This window comes from Bipolaris victoriae (genome assembly GCF_000527765.1).
Source record: "Bipolaris victoriae FI3 unplaced genomic scaffold scaffold_28, whole genome shotgun sequence".
Lineage (NCBI taxonomy): Eukaryota > Fungi > Ascomycota > Dothideomycetes > Pleosporales > Pleosporaceae > Bipolaris > Bipolaris victoriae.
This window is the reverse complement of record NW_014575364.1, coordinates 243,128-264,985: the sequence shown is the minus strand read 5'-3', so window position 1 is coordinate 264,985 and position 21,858 is coordinate 243,128. Positions and strand designations below refer to the sequence as shown.

At 51.2% G+C, this 21,858-nt stretch overlaps 8 protein-coding genes across 8 annotated transcripts; 5 read left to right on the top strand and 3 right to left on the bottom strand.

Moving 5' to 3' along the window:
• Nucleotides 1-798: 798 nt before the first annotated feature.
• Nucleotides 799-3,023, top strand: COCVIDRAFT_25324 (hypothetical protein; the record flags this gene model as incomplete). The annotated part of the gene is made up of 4 exons (XM_014702693.1): nt 799-1,840; nt 1,988-2,416; nt 2,470-2,513; nt 2,700-3,023. The coding sequence occupies 4 exons, from the start codon at nt 799-801 to the stop codon at nt 3,021-3,023; spliced, it is 1,839 nt and encodes a 612-aa protein (XP_014558179.1).
• A 362-nt stretch (nt 3,024-3,385) lies between these two features.
• On the bottom strand, nt 3,386-3,595 carry COCVIDRAFT_95183 (hypothetical protein; the record flags this gene model as incomplete). Its single annotated transcript, XM_014702759.1, has 1 exon — nt 3,386-3,595. A coding segment is annotated over one exon (210 nt), but the record flags the coding sequence as incomplete, so codon positions are not given.
• A 1,220-nt stretch (nt 3,596-4,815) lies between these two features.
• On the top strand, nt 4,816-6,503 carry COCVIDRAFT_36449 (hypothetical protein; the record flags this gene model as incomplete). The annotated part of the gene is made up of 4 exons (XM_014702758.1): nt 4,816-4,974; nt 5,026-5,402; nt 5,454-5,599; nt 5,650-6,503. The coding sequence occupies 4 exons, from the start codon at nt 4,816-4,818 to the stop codon at nt 6,501-6,503; spliced, it is 1,536 nt and encodes a 511-aa protein (XP_014558244.1).
• A 1,408-nt stretch (nt 6,504-7,911) lies between these two features.
• Nucleotides 7,912-8,911, bottom strand: COCVIDRAFT_95160 (hypothetical protein; the record flags this gene model as incomplete). The annotated part of the gene is made up of 3 exons (XM_014702757.1): nt 7,912-8,354; nt 8,403-8,698; nt 8,754-8,911. The coding sequence occupies 3 exons, from the start codon at nt 8,909-8,911 to the stop codon at nt 7,912-7,914; spliced, it is 897 nt and encodes a 298-aa protein (XP_014558243.1).
• Nucleotides 8,912-9,427: 516 nt separating this feature from the next.
• COCVIDRAFT_36447 (hypothetical protein) lies at nt 9,428-10,786 on the top strand (the record flags this gene model as incomplete). The annotated part of the gene is made up of 3 exons (XM_014702756.1): nt 9,428-9,518; nt 9,565-10,599; nt 10,650-10,786. The coding sequence occupies 3 exons, from the start codon at nt 9,428-9,430 to the stop codon at nt 10,784-10,786; spliced, it is 1,263 nt and encodes a 420-aa protein (XP_014558242.1).
• Nucleotides 10,787-11,094: 308 nt separating this feature from the next.
• Nucleotides 11,095-13,440, top strand: COCVIDRAFT_95096 (hypothetical protein; the record flags this gene model as incomplete). The annotated part of the gene is made up of 2 exons (XM_014702755.1): nt 11,095-12,528; nt 12,586-13,440. The coding sequence occupies 2 exons, from the start codon at nt 11,095-11,097 to the stop codon at nt 13,438-13,440; spliced, it is 2,289 nt and encodes a 762-aa protein (XP_014558241.1).
• A 1,496-nt stretch (nt 13,441-14,936) lies between these two features.
• Nucleotides 14,937-18,417, top strand: COCVIDRAFT_25320 (hypothetical protein; the record flags this gene model as incomplete). The annotated part of the gene is made up of 3 exons (XM_014702692.1): nt 14,937-15,525; nt 15,574-17,893; nt 17,958-18,417. The coding sequence occupies 3 exons, from the start codon at nt 14,937-14,939 to the stop codon at nt 18,415-18,417; spliced, it is 3,369 nt and encodes a 1,122-aa protein (XP_014558178.1).
• A 1,919-nt stretch (nt 18,418-20,336) lies between these two features.
• COCVIDRAFT_82062 (hypothetical protein) lies at nt 20,337-20,683 on the bottom strand (the record flags this gene model as incomplete). Its single annotated transcript, XM_014702754.1, is given in 2 exon segments — nt 20,337-20,492; nt 20,510-20,683. Coding segments are annotated over 2 exon segments (330 nt in total), but the record flags the coding sequence as incomplete, so codon positions are not given.
• Nucleotides 20,684-21,858: the final 1,175 nt, after the last annotated feature.

Here is a 21,858-nt window from a genome sequence, read left to right as displayed (position 1 = left end):
TACGCCAAAAACAAAAGGTAAAACGCACGTGCGAACCGCGCCATCCCTAGATCCCGCATCTCACCAAACACCTTTCCCTCTCCCGCACCCACGTGCCCTACTTTCCAGCACCGCAATTCGCTACAATCAGATCTCGCATGCTTCGGCCATCGCCGCCAGCATGCTTTACTTTAAGCTCAGTTCAGCACTTTTGTTCAAATCTCCCACCCCTCAAGCGGACCAATCACTCTTGTCACCTTCCCAAAGCGGAAAAGAGGCGTCGCGGGGGACCGCAAGTAATCGGCGCGGATAGCCAATCAGCACGTCGGGATAGCTACACGTTGCTGGGTAAGACGGGTAGGATTTCTTGTGGTAGTGTGTCCATGGCTGCGGTTTGACAGGCAAAAAGTACACAGTAGTTTAGTATGATGCGTTTATACTGTTGCTGTTGGAGATGGTTTAGGGTCAGGGGGAGGCAATTGGGGGAGGGTCCCGGGGAGACCGAGTTAGTGGTGGGGGTCAGCAGCGGAGGTAGGTACCATTGTGGTGATAGTAGGCAACGACAAGGCCCGCGGCTAGTAGTCTACCGTGTAGGACCGGGGTTTCTTAGGACGCGGGTTGCTTGGTATAGAAATTGAATGATAAAAACGGGTTAGAAGTGACGGGTGTATTTAAGGGACATGGGGGCAAGGCTTGTTCTAGAGAGAGGTTTATAGCTGGGACTTCTCACTTACTCTCTCTGTGTGTCGTTCGTTCCCTCACTCGCTCATTCGCTATCTCAACAGCACACCGGTGCTTGTTGCTTTTGCCCAGTCAACAATGGCGTCTCTGACCCGCTTACTCGCCTTGTCGGCATCTGTCGCTACCTCTACGGCCCTTACCATTGCCGAGATCAATGGCGCGAAATTCATCTCTCCGTATAGAGATCAGACCGTGTCTAATGTCTCTGGTATCATTACCGCAAAGGGTCCCGATGGTCTCTGGCTGCGCTCTACAACGCCTGACCGCGATGAGCGCACATCCGAATCGATATACATTTTCGGACGCACATTCGGTAGCAACCTGACTGTCGGAGATACAGTTGTCGTGGGCGGCAAAGTCACCGAATTCCGATCCAACAAGGACTACATTCCCATGACACAATTGTCTACTCCAGTACTGCAGAAGAAACTGAGTTCGGGAGCCAGTGTGCAGCCTTTGGTCATTGGAAAGGATACGCTCAGCCCGCCGGATAAGCAATACAGCAGCCTGGATGGTGGTGACGTCTTCGCCGTGCCGAACAATGTTAGCCAGATCAGCGTAGCAAATCCTGAACTCCAGCCCAAGAAGTTTGGCCTCGATTTCTGGGAAAGCTTGATGGGCGAGTTGGTTACCGTCAAGAAGCCCACTGCTCTGACCAAGCCAAATCAATTTGGCGACACATGGGTTGCAGGCGATTGGAAGGTTTCTGGTCGCAACAGCCGTGGTGGATTGACTATTACGGACAAAGATGCCAACCCAGAGGCCATCATCATCGGTACGCCTCTGGATGGAACCAATAACCCCAAGAACACTAAATTTGGTGATTCGGTCGAGGAGATTACTGGTGTTGTTAGCTATGCATTCGGCTTCTACCGTATTCTACCGAAAACGGCCATCAAGGTGGTCAGCAGCCAGACACCTGCTCTTCCATCTCCATCCAAACTCAAGTCGAACGGAAAATGCGACGGCATTACTTTTGGCGCGTACAACGTGGAGAATCTCGCGCCAAACTCGACTCACCACCCTGACCTCGCAAAACACATTGTTGATTACATGAACAGCCCCGATATCATCTTTGTCCAGGAGATCCAGGATGACAATGGCCCAACCAATGACGGTGGTAAGTTTTTTTTTCAGCAAAATTGCGCAGTCTATCCTTTGTTCTGATTCGCGTGTTGTGTTGCGTTTCACTGGTTTGCACAGATGTAACGTTGCACCCAGCTTAGACTGAGGGCACCTGCTTTGTTGTGACACTGACCTCGTATAGTTGTGTCCGGAAACCTTACGTTGACGACGCTCAGCGCTGCGATCGCTGCTGCAGGAGGACCAAGCTATTCCTTCACTGAGATAGTGCCGGTAGATGATCAGGATGGTGGTCAGCCAGGAGGTAACATTCGCACCGCGTACTTGTACAAGGCCAATATTCTCCGTCTCTACAAGCCAAACCCGGGCAGTTCTTTGGACGCGACCGAGGTAGTTGCTGGCCCTACACTCAAATACAACCCTGGTCGCATTGAGCCTACGAATGCTGCGTGGCAAAACAGCCGAAAGCCGTTGGTTGCGCAGTGGGAGGTTATCGAAAAGGCGAACACAAAGAAGCCGAATGTATTCTTCACCGTCAACGTGCACTTTGGATCAAAAGGAGGAAGCAGCAGCATTCACGGCGACGCGCGACCCCCAGTAAATGGCGGCGTTGGTAAGATTGTCGAAATAGAAACGAGTGCGACAATCGCTGACACTGCAATTTAGATGATCGCCTTGAGCAATCACGTCTAACCGCCAACTTTGTCAAGGTATGTTTAAGGATGATCTGCGGCTGTATGGTACGACGAAGGGCAAATGAGGGTGGCTGCAGCATGCTTCCCGTCTCTTTGTTCCTCGGTAGTACCAGCAACGCCACCTTTGCACAGAAAGACATGCACTTCCCCTGAACAATCCGCCTATAATGTGAACTTGCAGCGAGACTAACGATGAAATAGGATATCCTTTCGCAAGATAAGAACGCTCGCATCGTTACTGCAGGTGACTATAACGAGTTCGCCTTCGTGCAGCCTCTCAAAGAGTATGCCAGTATTTCAGGCCTCAAGGATCTCGACGCGGTTGTCAGGATTGACCCAGTCGAACGCTACACCTATCTGTTTGATATGAATGCTCAGGAGCTGGACCACATGTTTGTCTCGCCAGCACTAGCCAAGAAGGGTAGAGCTGAATTCGAACATCTCCATGTCAACACATGGCCAGATTTTGATTCGCAGATTAGCGACCATGATCCTTCGGTAGCAAGGTTGGATGTGTGCGCTTAGAGGATGCATGACATAATCTAGTAGGCGGTTAAATGAATACAATAGGCAACGCCAACCCTGAGTCTGGCTGCGTTCCGTGAAACCCAAGCGCAATGAACCCGTGCATTAGAGCCTGTCGTCTATCTTTTTAGATGCATAATCTCCGTCTGTTGAGGTGGACAGTACACTATTAATATCGTGCGTTATTGCGGCGTTGTTTGTCCAGGGAAGTTGCTAATTTCAAGGCTGCGAAGACGCAAAGGCACGTTCCAATTGCTAACACCTCGTGCGGCGTCCCAAAGGGCATTTGGTGCATTACTATTGGTAGACGCCTCTTACATGCATCCAACCACGCCATATCAGTGCATCAACACGACAACGTATCATGTCAGCAAGAATTGTGGAGGGGTGTGGATTGGTGGGGAACAGGCGAGAGACTCAGCGGAGGTTTGCTGATCAGCTTGGAAATCCGTTGACGGCCACGCGACAAGCACATGGCTGATTGTGACGTTTGGACTTGCAGGGCTGCTCAGTGGTCCGCAAACCCAGGTCTTGGTTACATACCATACCGCAAGTTGGCTACGTGCGGTCGGCTCAATACCTGTCGCTTGCTCCGATACCGTGGCTCGGGTTTAGAGTGTGTGTAGTGTACAACATGGATCATGGCGCTCAGCTGCACAGTCGCGAGGAGGAGTAGCTTCCATTCTCCCGCCGACAAGGTGGGTAGCCAACTCCCCTGTCGAATTGCATGGAGGCAGTGTTCCATTTACCCGACGCAGCTATCTGGCTTTCGTCAGCCAGATCCCAGTAACCGCAGGCGGAATGGATTTCAACGACAACAAATGATGGCTTGGGGGCGGGGACGGTCAGGCCAAGTCCACGCTCCTAGTTAGCGCTGCCAAGCTTCCCCACGTCCCCAGATCCGACGTCAATGCCCGCTAGATAAGGGCTTTGCTCGACTACCACACAGTGCCGTGATCAAATGCCGTCTGTCTCAGAACCTCAAGAGACGGCGCGGCTGCTATGGCGGAACGAAAGCTAAAAAAAAGCTTCGCCCTTACCGGCTGAAAAACGTTGTCCTGCAGGCCTTCCCGTATCCGTGGTTCCATGTTGAGGGCGCTGTTGCCAAGGTCTTGGGAGGCACATTCACACGGCCAAATGGACGCATGGATAGTGCCGAGAGACTCCAAGTAGCGCCACCACCTAGGCGTTCTGGAACGCAGACAATGCCTAATTCATCGCCTTGGCCCGAAAGCCGGAGTGAGCTCTAGCGGACAAATTGTTTTTGAAAGGCCCGTATGCCGACAGGTCCGCGCTCCTCGACGAACGCAATAGAAGCCCGAGGCTGAAACTTAATCTGAGGCTGGAGGCTTCGTCGGTGTTTGCCAGACACTAGACACGTTGTAGTCCATCTAGTATTGTGGACTAACGTATCGGCGCCATCCGCTGGTGGGTATCGGTGCGACAGATTTGAGATTTGTCCAGACATGGTGGTGGTACTGCAGCCGCTACGGTGCTCTAGCGCCAAGTCAACGTGCGCCGCGATCATCATTCCTTCGTGGGCGTCCGCCACAATAGGACGCAGGAATTGATGGGGCCAGCTAAACGCGCCGTCTTGACCCATTCAACCGCCCCATGGGGTTCCGGGGGGCACTAGCCAACCCGGTCATGTCAACCCTAGCAGAGGCCTATCTCGTTTCGAGGCAACACACACACGGTGTGTGCGAGCCCGGGTACATATAGACCCTTGACTGCCTCTTTGGCCTGCGTCCCCCAGTCTCTCGTACTCCCTCCCATCTGCGACAAAAGCAACATGGCAGCTGCTCCAGACCTCAAAGCCCTCGAGGCTAACGAGAAGGGCGAAGACATCTACACCAACGATGTCAACAGCTCTCAGGCTAGCACTCCGGGCGACATCGATGAGTACCCAGATCCAGACATAGGCAAGAGCGATGAAGAGCGTGCCAAACTCGTAAGAATAGCCTCTTAACCTGCCTATGACCATGACTGATCCGTATCCTAGGACAAAGCACTCGTCTGGAAGATGGACAAGTGGCTCATCCCATGGTTGTCACTCCTCTACTTGCTCTCCTTCTTGGACCGCACCAACATTGGAAATGCTCGTGCCGCCAATATCGAGCGGGACCTTAAAATGGGAGGCCGCGACTACAACCTCGCCTTGACAATCTTCTTCATTTCTTACGCCGGTTTCGAGCCGCTCACCAACATCGCCATCAAGAAATGGTCACCTCGAGTCTTCTTTACCGTCATCATCCTCACGTGGGGCGCCATCATGACACTGATGGGTGTTGTTCACAACAGAGCTGGTCTGCTGGCTGCCCGCTTCTTCCTCGGTATCGCAGAAGCCGGACTGTTTCCTGGTGTCAACTACTACCTCTCGTAAGGCGGAGCCTTTGTTCTAGATCAGACAGTGAGCTAATCTCGATATAGGTGCTGGTACAAGCGTCAGGAGCTTGGTTTCCGTGCCGCGCTCTTCTTTTCGGCCGCTGCGCTTGCTGGCTCGTTTGGTGGTCTTCTCGCTGCCGCCATTACTGAAATGGATGGTGTTGCCGGTTATGAGGGATGGCGATGGATTTGTGAGTTACCATTCTCTGCTGAATCGGAACACGGCTAATCTGTATTGCAGTCATCATCGAAGGTCTTATGACTGTATTCGTCGGTGTTTTCTGCTGGTGGATGGTGTTCAACTTCCCAGACACTGCGAGTTTCCTCTCTCCCGACGAGAAGTTGCGAGCTGTTCGTCGACTTAAGCTTGATGGACAAGCCCGGGCCAAGGTCGGAGGTATTGACCGCCGAGACGTCATTGCAGCTCTCAAGGACTGGAAGACATGGGGATACTCCGTCATCTACATGGGATGTCTCTGCCCGCTCTACTGCTTCTCCCTGTTCCTGCCAACGATTCTTCTTGGCATGGGCCACAAGGGTACCAAGGCCCAGCTCTTGTCCGTCCCGCCTTACGCCGTTGCCGCAGCCATGACCGTCGTTATTGGTTATGTTGCAGACAAGACCAAGAAGCGCGGCTACTGCAACATGTTTGTATCGGCCATTGGATGCGTCGGTTTCGCCATGCTGCTCGCTACCACAAAGCCAAATGTCCAGTACGCTGCCACTTTCCTCGGCGCCATGGGTATCTACCCAACCGTCTCTAACACACTGACGTGGGCTTCCAACAACGTCGAGGGTTCGCTCAAGCGTGGTGTCATGGTTGGTGTCGTTGTCGGTTGGGGTAACATGAACGGTGTTGTATCTTCCAACATCTATGACCCCAAGGAGAAGCCACACTACCGTACTGGTCACGGTATTGTCCTTGGTTACATGGCCTTGTTCCTTTTCGGCGGAACTGTCTTCATGCACTTTGCATTGAAGCGTGAGAACAGCCTCAGGCTGGCGGGCAAGCGCGACCACTGGGTCGAGGGCAAGTCTGAGCAGGAGATTGCTGACTTGGGCGATATGCGACCGGACTTTATCTACACCACCTAAGTCGTTTTGAATATGTGGTTATAGTTCTTTTAGCGACCTGTCCTATATGAGCGCCTTTGACATTGTTGAACGTACAACGATACCCGCGATATTGGGTAGTCTACCTGGGATCCAATTCGCTCGAACGAAGAATGATAGCATAGAAAGAGAAAGTGTGTATATAATGGGGTTCATTGTACAGGAATCAAAAGCATTCGTAGCTTGAACTATTAGTGAGCAGCTGTGCACATGTTATTGGTGACTGTTACCCGGCCGAGAGCTTGTGAAATGTAGAGCCGGTGGTGTGAATCTCACTCTTGATAGCGTCGGTGGCAAATCCAGAAGTGCTGATGGTATGAGAGGAGATGTGACATGTGAGGTGAGTCACGGCCGCGGATGGATATCAACAAGGCAGTGGCGTCACCCAGGTTGAATGGGAAGGAGCACCTCACAACACATGTCAGCAACAGCATGCATAGTACTACTCTATATATATACAATAGTCCTATGTGGTCCAAGTTTCCCACTTACCCCAGAGTATCCACTTCCCTCGTGTGATCTGCACCCTTAGCTTTTACCTGGCCAGACCGCGTCCCGGGACTGCAAACCCACCTTGACAGTGATCGTCGAGACACTTTACCGAGGTTTTCACCGCTTATTGTTAGTAGTAAGCGCGAAGAACAACTTGTCGTATTGCTATGAATTCCTTGAAAATTTAAAATCCCGATTAGGGACAGGGCATGTCGTACAGGAGACTAGTATTAAAGTTAATATACACAAGATGGCGTCTTTGGCTGGAATTACTCCAAACGCCAGATGTACATCAATAAAACCCCATACATGGAAACTTTCTGTTCCAGTAAAATGGTCCCCGCTACCCACATCAAGTCCACATGCACACTTCCCAGTCCACCCTAACCCATCAGACCCTCCCCTCCGCCCTGTCCCAGCCTCTGTTTCTGCTCTTCCCTCTGCTGCTGCCATAGTATCCTCCTTTGCCTCATATCTTCCATCAGTGTTCTTATATCATGGATGAGCTTGTCAGCTAGATACGCCCAGTCACATTCCTTGTGTTTCGCGTGCCTGGAAGAAGCGCCTCGGGAGTATTGGTACCTGTTCGTCGAGGGCTGATGCAGCTGGTGGTATGGCGAGGTGGTGAAGTGGTGGGTCGGGAACATAGTCGGTGGTGGATTGAAGGTGTGCTCCATGGGATTTTTGGTCAAACAAGTCGTAGATGTATGAGAAATAAGGTATGTGTGTTACATTGATTCTTTTTGTGGAGACGGAATGATGTGGTACTTGTATTTGTATTGGTGAAGAAATGACAAACGATCCAGACACTTCAATTTCGTTCGCCATGTCCAAGTCGTTTGGTGGATGTTGCATGAGCAATCGCAATAACAGAGCATCTGCACACAGGTACATCCATCTACGTAAAAATAATACCTCCATCGATAACAATCGTCTGGCCTGTCATGTAATCACTGTCCTTGCTACACAAAAAACTCACCGTACTACTAACATCCTCCGGCACACTTGTCCTGCCCAGCGCGATCAAGTCTTGTGTGTACTTTTTGATCGTCTCGCCCTTCTTTGCCCCAGTCAGTTCGCCCAATTTCTCGTCAATCAGTTCCCACATGGCCGTGCCGACAATACCAGGTGCATACGCATTGACAGTAATTTTGTGCTGTGCCATCTCCATGGCGAAAGCCTGAGTGAGTCCACGGACAGCGTATTTGGAAGCGCTGTAATGGGAGAGTAGTGGAAAGGGTCTGAATGCTACAATGGAGGCTGCGCCGAGGATCTTGCCTCCGGTTCCCTGCGAGATCATCTGCTTGGCGGCGGTTGAGTAGCAGTTGTATACGCCGTAGACTGTGACTTGTTAGAATAAAGTCGATCACAAGCTTTGTCAAGACGTACCATTTACTTCAAACATGCGCTTGAAGTCCTGTTCTGTCAGGTCAAGCAGGCCTTTGACCTGGGCGATTCCAGCATTTGCTACCATTGTGTTGAGCGGTCCCAACTCGGAAACTGATGCCTGTACTAAGGACTGAACCTCGCTCAAGTTTGATACATCTGCAGTGTGTACTACAGACTTGCGGCCTATATCCCGAATCTCTTTGGCGACCTGTTCTGCCTCGGACTTGTTGGCTGCAATGTCATTGATGCAGACATCGTATCCGTCATTTGCTAATCTTAGAGCAATAGCTTTACCGCTGTCGAGGGTGAGCCAGCTTCAATACATTTCACGGAAAAATTGGATAGTCATACATGCCACGCGCAGAACCTGTGACAATGGCCGTTCTTTTGTCGTTAGACGTGACAGAATAGTTCCGTGTCCATTGAGGGGCTTGATTTGCTACCCGCGGAAGAGGCGCAGCTCTTAGCGAGGCACGACCTAGTGTTCCTACTAGGAGCCGAATGAACATGATGAGTATCTAATATTGTGGGAAACGTGGATGGATCAGTACTCAAAAAGACGGAACAGGTGCAAGATCAATTGGAGAGTGGAAGAAGTGTTCAGGGCAGTAGATCAAGTTTTATTGAATGTACGTCGTATAATACTCTTCTCCGCACGTACAATACGGAATGGCCATGTGAATTACCCGGATATGCGGAGCCTGGGCACCACACGCATCACCCCTCTTGTAGTGCCCTAACACCTGCGTGAGGGGAAATAGTGTTTCTCATCCGGAATGACGTGTACGCAAACACCATAGGAAGATCACGGGTTCAGTAGCATGGCTAGATATCTTGGTTAGGGCGCTGAAGCTAGCGGCAAGGCGAGGGGTACGTATGGGTATGGTGTTGAGGGGAGGCAGAGGTGCGGGGAACTTCGGGGGTGCCAAGCCATCAAGCTTCCGCTCATTCTTCTTTGTTGTTGAGAGCGAGTGGTAGCGATAACAACAGCATACGACAGACAAGGCCCAAGACACAACTACATGATGTCGCGTCAAAGCATAGCGCCGCAGCGCAATCTGTCGCTCACAGAAGAATTGGAAAAGTTGGAGCAGTCCATCACCCTGACGCTGCAAGGTAAACAAAGCCTCGTGTACCCCACCAACGCGACTGACGGGAGTAGAAATCGACCAGAACTTCAGTCGCGCACACCGCATCGTCACCACGGGTATTTTGCCTATAGTCGAGCAGTATGGAAAACACTCGGAAGCTGTGTGGGAAGGTTCCAAATTCTGGAAGCAGTTCTTCGAGGCCAGCGCCAACGTCTCGCTTTCTGGATACGAAGCGCCGGACCAGGACGAGTCCGTTGCGCATGACGAGGAGACAGAACAATCCCAAACGTATGAGGAAGAAACTGTTGAGGAGGAGGACGACGAGACCATGACAGGGGCGACAACCACACCACCACGACCGAGATCTGCCCAAGAAGAAGAGCCTGAATCGACTATCGGTTTCGACTCGCCCTCGCTCGGCCACAGCACTCCACGTGCGCCCCAGTCGAATAAGAAAACCATGCAGATGGAAGGAGACATAAGCGATGGCGAGGAAGAGCCGCAATTTGCTGAGATGTCCTCGCCCTACGAGGCGCTCAGGGCAGAGTTCCAGCCCAACCTGGGCGACACCAAGACGCCCAAGTTGGAACCAGTCACTCCCGGCAAGGGTCAAACACTGCCAGATATGAGCGGCTTCGACTCTTCACCCTTCATGCAGCCAACAGCCACAAAACAACAATCATACATCAACCAGGACCCGTTGCTGCACCGCGTTCTTGACAAAACATACCGTGTGCAGGCGACGCCCATTATCAGCCCACGAAAATACAAGCCTACTGGCGCATTCACTCCTCGTGCTGCGCAGCGTGGTGCGCCCACGCCTCGGAGTGTTACCTCGAAGCTACCAGCTTGGACCGAAGACTCTTCGCCGCCCTCGTCTCCTGCCCCGCAACTGCGCGCGGACATTTTCTCCCCTATGAAGACACCACGAACACCCGGTGTGAGCGTGCAGACACCTGCAAAGGGCAAACATCCGATGAGCATCCAGCGGACAGGCGGGACAATCTTTGATGATAGCGACGAGGAGGAAGATGAGATTGAAATCTTTAGCCCTCCAAAAACAATTCAGTTCCATATCCCGCATAGCAAGCTTCTGCAAACGCCCGGTAAGTCTCGACACATTATCACCTTTGAGACATGACTGACAAATTTGTAGCCCGAGAGGCCAGTAAGCGCATCGTAGACGACTTGTTGATGACGGCCGGAGGAGACATAACAGAAACCACTGAAGGCATGGATGAGGACAGTCCGAGTGTGGTGCGAAGGCAGGTAGATTTTGACGACAGTTTCTAGAAGAGAAGTAAATGGCAGGCCACCAAATCCAGCCGCATATTGCGCATAGAGAGCATTTATACCCCACAATACTTCCATAGGGGGTCCATCAAACTGCCACTCATGTACTAGAACAAAGTCCCGACCGTGGGCCCCAGGTGTCTTGCATGTGATGATCCACAGTGTAGGGCGAGCTAGGACGAAGTGGGGATTAGCGGCGGCAACCCCATGCAGTAGCTCCGTCGTCATTCCATCACAATTGCCAGGCACCGGCTAAGCACACGAGAACACGACCGACCCTCAGTTCCTTTGCTCACCAAGTCCCCGCAATGCCGAAGTCGAAGCGGCCGCCAACATCGGGCTATGCCCGGATAGCCCAAGCTGAAGAAGAGGAAGACTCTGGGAGCGACTTCGAGGGTGACCACCACCAAAGCTCCCTGTCCAACACGCACTTTGCCCCTATACAGCCACATCGCAGTTCGGGTATGCGCATGAACGGCTCAGGGCCAAGCTCACCAAATTTCAAGAAAACACCCTCTGGACGAAGGCAGCGTGCCAACTCGGGAGTCGACATCAAGGCCATCAACGCCAGATTCGAGCGATGGGCTGACGAAATCGCGCAAAAGTTCAAGATCAAAAAGGGGAGCGACTCGGCAGAAGATGAACCCCTCGAGATACACCACTCCGTTTTTCAGGCCCCAGACTGGGTACGACCAGCAACAGCCGAGTCCCTGACGTTCGACTACGACGTACCATCCGACCGTATGACCAAGCTCGAATTCGATGATATCGTAGAAAGTGTCAGGACGGCAATTGATATGAATATGCATCCAAAGCTCATTACACAGGGCAGTTCAGGCAGCTACTTTGCGCGAAATCCCCAGGGAAAAGTAGTGGGTGTTTTCAAGCCAAAGGACGAGGAGCCCTACGCGTCTCGGAATCCGAAATGGACAAAGTGGATACACCGGAATCTGTTTCCCTTCTTCTTTGGCCGTGCCTGTCTCATTCCCAACCTCAGCTACATTTCCGAAGCTGCCGCATACGTCCTCGATACCCAGCTGCGCACCAATCTTGTGCCCTACACTGATGTCGTTGGTCTCTCTTCCAAGTCTTTTCACTACGATTTTTGGGACAGAAGGGCATACTACAGGAAGCGGAAGCCATTCCCCGAGAAACTTGGCAGTTTCCAGGTGTTTTTAAAGGGGTTCAAGGATGCAAACATCTTCCTCAAAGAGCACCCCTGGCCTGATCAGCACGGCACCGGATATAGCGGAGACAGGGCTGCACGGAAAAAGAAGCGGAGATGGGCAGAGGACTGCCGACCAAGCGGAGTCCAGTCTGACGGCGAGGATGAAGAAGAACAAGCCGGCATGATGGGCGAGCACAATCAACGGAGGGGCTTCTGGACACCTGCATTACAGCAGTCTTTTAGAGAGCAGCTCGAGAAGCTAGTCATACTGGATTACATTATGCGAAATACAGACAGAGGACTGGACAACTGGATGATCAAGATCGACCAGAAGACACAGCAGGCCACGATTGTCGCCGAGCCGCCCAAACTAGATGAAGATGTGGATGTTCAGGATCACCAACCGAGTGACTACACAAGACATTCAATGGAGGCAGCGGATCCATACGGAAGACGAGAGCCCATGAGTGCAGCCAGTCGATCAAATACTCCCAGACAGAGCGGGCCAACGCCTACAGTCACGATTGGTGCCATTGACAACAGTTTATCCTGGCCCTGGAAGCACCCCGACGCAGTAAGTAAATATCTCTGAAGTTTTGACTACGCATGCAGCGAGCTGATAGAATTGCAGTGGCGTAGCTATCCCTTTGGTTGGCTCTTCCTCCCTGTTTCACTCATTGGACAGCCCTTCTCCGAAGCCACCCGCCGTCACTTTCTTCCTCTCCTCACGTCGAAACAATGGTGGAGTGACACGCAGGCGGCTCTCCGAAAATGTTTCTCGCAGGACGCCGACTTCAAGGAGCGCATGTATGCCAAACAAATTGCAGTCATGAAAGGACAAGCGTGGAATGTGGTGGAGACATTGAAGACGCCCGACCTGGGCCCTCTTGAGCTTACAAGGAGAGCCCGCGTATGTGTGTGGGACGACATAGTGGAGATACCGATTGCTGTTCCACTGAGGGCGCCGTCGGCAGAGATGAGAAGACGGCAATCAGGCAGGCCCCCAAGGCTAGAAGAAGAGCATGAAGAAATGGATATTACGGCTGTTTCGACGCCGCCGCAGAAGCCACAGCAGGATCTCGTCATGAATTCACCTCCCCTGGAAACGGCACTCGAGAACCGCTTCAACCTTGCGCGGGGTGCTTCGTTGCTCGACGTACGCCAGGCTGATGGCCGCCCTAAATCGCCAGCGACTATAAACGACGTATATACGGGCTCACGAACCGCCGACAGGCATACGAATGGACGACCAGCGACGCAGTCGCGCATGAGCTACGAGCCGCCTCGTCGGCATGTGCGTGACAATCAACATCATCATAGGCGACTCTCGCTCACGCATGGAAGAGATGTTGACGAGTATGGGTTCGACGACGACGGTGATCTAGGTTATGCTGCAAACGAAGACATGGAAGGAAACCAGAAAAAGGTGATTGTAGAACGACTGGAGATGGTCAAGGGCAAGAATCCGGTATTCACTTGGTGTTGAGCGGGATTCTGGCCGGACACTGGCACAGGGACATGTGTTGTACGAAAGGAATGATTGTTTTGCATGAAAGGCGTGTGAAGGATTATCATAGCACTAAGCATGGGCATGGGCATATTCCGTGGGGCTGCATGGGTGGCGTTTTGTTGCATGTTCAGGTTAGGTAGCAACATGGCAGTTGTCCCAGAAGGGGTTGCACGGCGTACCTTGACCCCCCACGTCTGGTGGTCATGTGCGTGGTACATGTTACGAGGTCAATCATCAATTATGACTCGGACTAGATATCTTGATCTATTCGAGGCAGTGCTCGCGCAACAAGAATATTTGACGGCCCTTTCTCGGCGTCATCCCCGCACACGTTTGTAGGCCATGTGATGGTGGTGGGCAGAGAAGACCTAGTCCACAAATATGGGATTGTTGAACACGCGTCGGAAATGACCGGCAGCGATTAGTGCACGCTGGTGGATGTCGATGGGTGTCGACTGAAATTGGACGTGTAATCAACTTGCAAGGAGGAGAGGGAGGGAGTTGTGGAGGCCAAGAATCGGCGCCAGCAGTGGCTTTCCAGCAGGCCGCTGGGTATGTAGGTAGGCACTCTACTACGAGATATTCTAGGAAAACATGTTCCTTGGACGCGCCAAGCATGCCGCCGTGGCTTCAAATTTAGATGCGGTAGGTAATAGATGGCGTAAGAGCAGGTCCGCTAGGCAATTCGATGGGCTGCATTGAGGCAGGTCCGATGTCATCGCTATCGCGCTGCGAACGCATGCACGGTCTCGTTTCAGGCTTTGGCGTCGTCGTACACACACACACGCACACGAGCGGAAGAATCGATGGGTCATCTGACATATCCATCCACACTCGCGCTAGGCCTCTTCCAGCCACACCTCAATCCACCCCCAACAGGCGACCATGAAAGGCAACAGCTCTTGACCCTGCGTGCATCGTTCAAAGAAGCAGGTCTTCGTATGACTCCCGGGCACCACACTCGTTGATGCCAGCCGCGACATTACAAGAGCTCAGCCGCCCAAACTACGGCCGCTTGACTTCAGCCATCGCAGAATCACTGCACAGCTCGAGTAGTCAGCATCACGCGACCTGTTGCAGATAGGGGTGCTTTACGCCGGGAATCTGATCAAAGAAGACCAGTGAAGGCGTCTGAGTGTTCAAGAGACGGATAAAGGGTTGACAAGCAACCTTTCCAGCGTGTTGTGGCGAACGTTTACTAGGGCTTGGCATCAGATGCGCTGAACCGTTGAGCATCACGGCGTCGTGGGAAGAGCTGGGAGACTCACAAGTGAAGTCAACAGGTAAAAGATAGAAACAGACGTCGCCATTTGGAAACTAGACACCATGAATCCAGCTCTATTACTTGACCCTACGGGGCGACGGAGAACAGGTACGTCTCGTCAGTTTCCTCAATCTACTTTTCGATACCTCTTCCTTCCACTTGGTATCAGTTTCCACTCAATCGGCTTTGGATATTCAAATATCTTCAAATGTCAAACACAAACTATGACATGGAAGCATCTGGCACAGGCCTGGACATGGTAGACGACGCGCACCCGGGTGCAATGTCATGGGCTTCACTTCTTGCGTCTGAACCTTATGAGCTTCTGTTTGACACACCACAACCAGCTGGTGATGATCTGGACTACTGCAACTCCGAGTTACCGGATTCCCTCACATTCACCGACCCAGAGCTAATAACGCACGTGCCAGGCGAGACCACAACTCACCATAACAACAGTCACGGAGCGCCAGTACCTCAGATAGCTCAGTTTGATCCTCGAGCACTACTCAACCCCAAGTCAGCAAATCCAAAGCGTCCAGCATCCTCTGGTGGAGACACTGATCGCGGCCGCATCGAGCCCAGCAACATCGGCCAGGTCGCACTTGTCGAGCGTTTGCACAACATCCAAGAGCGCACAGCATCGCCTGCAAAGCGGTTCAAAACCGGAGAAGTACAGGCCAACACTCCACATCGAACGAACTTTAGCAGTGGAAGCGCCCTTGATTTTCGGTACCAACAGAACTCTCCCGTAGTATCTTCACCGCAGCAAAAGCCGTCCATTGATTTGACCATGAGTGAGTACAATACTTTATGAACAAGAAAACAGGACTAACATATACCAGGCGACGACGAGGACGAAGTTCAGATAATTCAAGATAACAGTAATGACGAAGTCTGCATTGGCAAGCTCAAGCACACTTATATCCAAGCACATCTCGTTCCTTTCCCGGATCCCAAAAAGTTTGTCGGAAACCACGGCGGTCAGAGCCGAATCAAAGTCGCTTTTCGTAGGGCTGGCAACAAGGGCAATCAAATCATTATGGTCCTTGATGGCATGGGCAAAGAGTTTGGTAGGGTCGACATGAAGACGGCACAGGGACTTACTCCTCTCATTGATAGCGCGCATATAAGCGGTCTCAAGTGGATGGCCTGGACAGAGCCGCGTCGCAAGCTTCCAAACGAAGGGCCACCAGGCAGCAGTACTTCAGCTCTTATTACAATGACTCTGCAGCTTTACTGCCCCCGCAAAAATGCAGATAATATCGGCAAATTTCTCAAGGGCAAGAACCTCATCCTCGAGCGTCCCGTTTTCGAGCTCGCGCGTCATGATTACTACAATCCGCAAACAAAAGAAGGATTCCAGAAGAGTCAAGCTTCACAGCCTGGTTTCGAAGCGCCTGCACCATATGCAGCCATGAATAACTACGTGGTCCGTAGCGTCGATGAGATTCGCCAGGAAGTGGACGATGTCTTTGACACGGTCGTCTCCAGCTCCGAAGCGGTACCGATGCGGAACCCGTCACCACTCATCAAGACTGAGTTGTACCCACATCAAAAACAAGCGCTTTACTTCATGATCGATCACGAAAAGGATCATTCTTCCGAAGAATTTGATCAACGTAGGGATCCGATGTGGACGACCAAGACTCGCGATAACGGCCGGATATCATACGTACATATCATCACTGGCGAAGAGAGAGCCCAGAAGCCAGCCCCAAGCCTGGGAGGTATACTAGCCGATGAGATGGGACTTGGAAAAACGCTCAGTATCCTTTCTCTTATCTGCGATGAGGCCTCCATCACTGCCGCTCAAACATTCAACCAAAAGAAACCGCCTCCCCGCCCCCTTCCCGCCATGATACAGCCTATCATCAATACTCGAGCGACGCTTCTTGTATGCCCCCTCAGTACGATGACTAATTGGAAAGAGCAGATTAAGGAGCATTTCCCCGAGGGCAACGGTGCATTGAAGTGGACGCGATACCATGGAGCCGAGAGATTTTCCATGACTCCTGAGAAGCTAGCAGACTACGACATCGTCCTGACTACGTACCATATCATCGCCAAGGATATCATGGACAAGAAGCGTGCGCTTCCTTATCTCAACTGGTTCCGCATTGTCCTTGATGAAGCTCATACGATTCGTAACCCAACTAACCAGTCAAAGGCCGCTTGTAATATGATGGGCCAGCGGCGATGGGCTGTTACGGGTACACCAGTTCAGAACCGACTTGAGGATCTTGGCGCACTCTTCAACTTCATCAAACTGAGACCATTCGATACCACCGCAGGCTTCAACACGCATATACTGAACCCCTTCAAGAGTGCGGATCCCAATGTGGTAAAGCGACTGCAGCTCCTCGTTAGCACCGTGACCATTCGCCGCACAAAGGAGATCATCAAGGAAGAGGTGCCAAGGAAGCTCGATTATGTCGTCAGGCTGCAGTTTTCTAGGGAAGAGAAGCAGTTGCACGATTGGTTTGAGAAGGATACGCAGCGCAAGGTTCTTGCTGTTACCCAGGGCGACAAGATGGGTGGAAAGTCTTATGCGCGCATTCTCACGGCTATTCTCAACCTTCGCCTCATCTGTGCACATGGACGCGATTTGCTGAGTGAAGAGGCCTTGAAGACTACAGATGGCATGACGTACGATCAGCCCATGGAGATTGAAGATGACGGTCAGGAAACGCCCCAGCTCACGCGCCAACAAGCATACGAGATGCTCAACCTTCTCGAATCTACAAACGCAGCCGACTGCCACTACTGCCCAGGCAAGAAATCGATACTAGACGCTGACCCCGACGACGAAGACGAAGAAGGAAACGTCCAAGATGTCATCGGTTACATGACCACCTGCTACCACCTTGTCTGCCCCCGCCATCTTAAGAAGTTACGGGATCAGTGGAAAAGTCTTGTCCAACCCGACGGCTCTGTCCGCTGCCACATCTGCGACGACGTTAACCGGCCCGCTGCCCTGGAACTCAAACGCGCGGATTTCTACTCCTACCTTGAAGAGCAAGACCGTATCCGCAAAGACCCCAAGTTAGCCAAGAAAATAGGCAGTTACACCGGCCCCCACACAAAGACCCAAGCCCTTCTCAACGACTTGGATGAGTTCCGTCGCTGGAGCGATGAGCATCCCGACGAACGTCCTATCAAGAGGTATATCCCGCCACCATCCCCAAACCCCTCATCTAGATTATGTTCCACTAACACGCTACTCCAGCATCGTCTTTTCCTCCTGGACCACTCATCTTGACCTCATCGAAATCGCCCTCAAAACCGCCGGCCACGCCCTCGTCCGCCTCGACGGCCGCATGACCCGCGACGCCCGCGACAAATCCATGCACCTCCTGCGCACCTCCCCCGACATCCGCGTCATGCTCGTCTCCATCGGCGCCGGTGGCCTCGGCCTCAATCTCACCACTGCCAACAAAGTCTTCATGATGGAACCGCAATTTAACCCCGCCGCCGAAGCGCAAGCCGTCGACCGTGTGCACCGCTTAGGCCAGGACAGGGAGGTCACCATTAAGAGGTTTATTATGCAGGATAGCTTTGAGGAGAAGATGCTTGTGCTGCAGGACAAGAAGAAGGCACTTGCAGATTTGACGATGGCGAGGGAGAGGCGGAGTAAGGAGGAGGCGACCAAGGCGCGGTTGGAGGAGTTGAGGAGTTTGTTTAGGTAGAGCGCGGGAGCAGGGTGAGGTGACGGCAGCGGAATGGAGAGGTGGACGTGATGAGTGACGGCACGATGACAACGAAATGAATCAACGAGGAAGTTATGTGAATGGGAATATCATATACAACATCATATTATCAGGGGTTTTATTGCGGAAACCAGGACAGGAAGGACAAGTGGGTTTTGGAGGGGTGGGGTTTGGCAACAACAAACATACGACTTCTCCCATTCTAGTCGTAGTTTTTGTTTTCAATTGCTTCATTCTCTTCTCTTTTTCTTTAATTACAATGGTGTTTTGAGGCGTGTACATGGGCAAAGTTTTGAGGCGGTTGGGTGATGAGCGATGAGGTTTGAGATGGCGATATGGGAATCGGGGGGTTTTTGTGTATATGGGGCGGTCGGGTTGGTGGATTTGGTGGTGGTAAAATAGGCAAGCGGGCAAAGTGGCAACGGAAAAGAAAATCCCCATATACCTCTTTTTTTTCTTTTCAGATTTAATTCTAGGTGAGGCTTGCATGGTTCTAGTTATATATCTTACGTATATAGATTTTTTTTTCACCTGTATCTTTTGATTGATGTGTATGAGAGATGTGTATGTATGGGTTGCGTGCGAGAATAGTGGGTACATTTGGTTTGGCGAGTTATTGAAATGGGCTTTGTCGTGATTGCGGTGGTTGTGAGTATGGAGGGCTGTGGGTGGGATGTTGTAAGAAGCGGGAGATTTGAATAGTTAGGAGGGTGTGGGGATGGTTGGATTGTGCGAGGCACTGAGGAAGTTGCGGTTTGGTTGGGTGGTAATGAGATTTTTTTAGCTATTGAGGTGGGGATGGTGCATAGATGATGTAGAATTGTTGGAGAAATGCTACTTCAGTACTGACGCCATATCGCAGTGTGGAGATGCATTATTGAGGGATTTGGTGAGGGTGTATGACGGGTTTGCCCTGAGATTTACTTTAGGAACGTGAGGAAAGTCGGTCGAGCTGCTTCATTGGCAATATACTAGTCAGGGACCGATTCAGAACTATCCGACAATGATCATGCAGATGGCCCTTGGTTGATAGTAGAGGGGTGTTAGCATAATGAGGCGAACATATTGCGGATCTGGTGCTTTGGCAAGGTTCTCATATTGAATAGAATTTGGTACATAGTGTTTGTCGATCGTTAAAACAACTAAGATCGGTACTACATAGGTCTAGGCGGATGAGGCGGGCTGTACAACGGTAGATGTAACATTGCCCCAGGTTTATGTCACAATCACTGCATCAATTTAGCAACTGCTAGCGAAAATGAGTAGATGAATTGGCATTTCGGTTAACGTTGGCAATCGCACCATATGCCAGCGATATCACGACTTATTATTCTTCTTCCTCGTACATGAACCAATCCCATGAAATATCTCGCGTTCGCCAGTAACCGCGATATAGCTGCTCTGTTTGCTGACTGTTGTTTTGCAGCAAAGACGTCGCCCAGCTTCTTCATGCATGCAGATTGTTTTCCTGGTGATGCGAGCATATTGATTCTGGTGGCTAAGCTTCGCGACACTCCATCGATGCTGAGCCTGTACTTACGGCGAGATACTGTTCAGTTGCACTGATGGTCCAAAAAGCCAGCTCAGCTCCCGCTACGTCGACAGCTTCACATCCTGACTTGTCGTGGCTCACTCCCATCGTCTGGGCCTACATATTCAGTGATAACATTTCAATCCTGCTATCACAAGCTTTCACATTTTTTTTTGGCTATTTACCAGGGTCAAATCGGTTTCAATCCAGCCCAGTGGAACCAATCTGTTGAATTACAAAGACACTCTGCTTTTGCTCTATCCTAAAGTTCTTCACTTGGCAACGCTCGATGGCAGCATCCTGTCTCCCCGAACAAATCATTTGCCGTCGTCAGCTCCTCGAATAAGACACAGCTTCCTGGTGTATGTTCGCCAAGATACACCAGAATATTGGATGCGCGCCTGTAAACCTCATCCCTAATGCGAACTTGACAAGCTCTCTCTGCCATATCTAGCTGATTGATGCAAATAGCATCGATACAAACCAGCCGGTCCTCGTGTCTTAGCCGCAGGTACCCAAGAGCCTCGTGGCAATTCCTACGAGTTGCCATTCCCTGCCGCCATTCCATTCAATCTTCTTTGTTAGAGTGCTATTGCCCCAGGTGTAAGAAAGTGCCTTGTATTCGAGAGACGCGTCGGATAGTGATGCATGTTGGATTGTGCATGCAATAGGGTCTGAATCGTTCAAGCTGGGATGCAAAGTGAGAACTCGAAGAGAGTCGTTGCTTTGCAGTGGCTGATATCGATGACAGCACATGTTGATTGAAATTTATGGATGATTAGTTGAAAAGAGAAGTAACAGATTGGAAATTTGTGTATGTTAGCGATGTTTAGGCATCAGCTCTACTATGCAACTAAGCCCTTGGCTGCAGCTAGCAGGTGGGGTCGTTTTGGCCTAGGCGTTACATACTTCACTGACTATACTTCTTAAATTGAGTAAGTGGGGCTACAACACTGCCACACTGTGGCACAAAATAAAACTGCAGCTGCGTGTCTGCTTTCACTGTTGCATTGAGGCTTCTTGAGCCTCTTTAGCTGCTTTCTCCCTGGCACAATATTCTCAAACCACCCTCCCGTTCCCATCCTTGTCGACTTCCTAATGAATGTCAGACTTTTTCTTGTGACGAGTCAGGTAGCATTAACCAGCTTCAAAACGAGTATTTTGTGGAGGGGGCTTTGCTTCGCTTATTACTGTTACCATCACAAGAACTATGCTTGACCCGATTTAGCAAACCCGTCGGGGCTTCTGCGGACACGGACATTCCGCCACACACCAGTCTTTCTAGTACGGAGGTATACGCATTAGTAGGACTGTTATGCGCTACGAACCATGTCACTGCCAACGTGTATGTGACGCCCACCCACCCAGTGGCAAACAACGCAGCTTGAATGATGGAAAATGTTCATACCAACACTGCATAAGAAATACAAAGCATTGATAAGGTCGTTCCGCTACCGTTCTCTTCTCACGGCCACATTGTCTTTTTTTTTTGCTCCTTTATTTACGAACAATGCCACTCCAACGTCTTGCGCCCGAAATTTACCTGATTCACGACCCGATATCCAATAGCTCAAGTGTGTTTTTAAAGTTGACACTCAGGTTCAATATGGGTGTAATAATAATCTTTATGATGTCGCAATTCCGGCCTACAATCAGTATGCAGCTAGTTGGAAGTGCTCCGGGTGGCTTCCAAATTACAAGTCCTGAATGCTTTACATGGACATTATAGGTGCAGCTTTCAACGAGTCGCTACACGAAATCAGGTACGGCATGGCTTCTTTTCTGAAATATGCAGGTGTATGACGGGTGGAGGTTCACGAAATAATTGGGCAAACTGAGGGCTCAGTATGGTATGAAATGCAGTTTTCATCTATAAACTGAGTAAATGA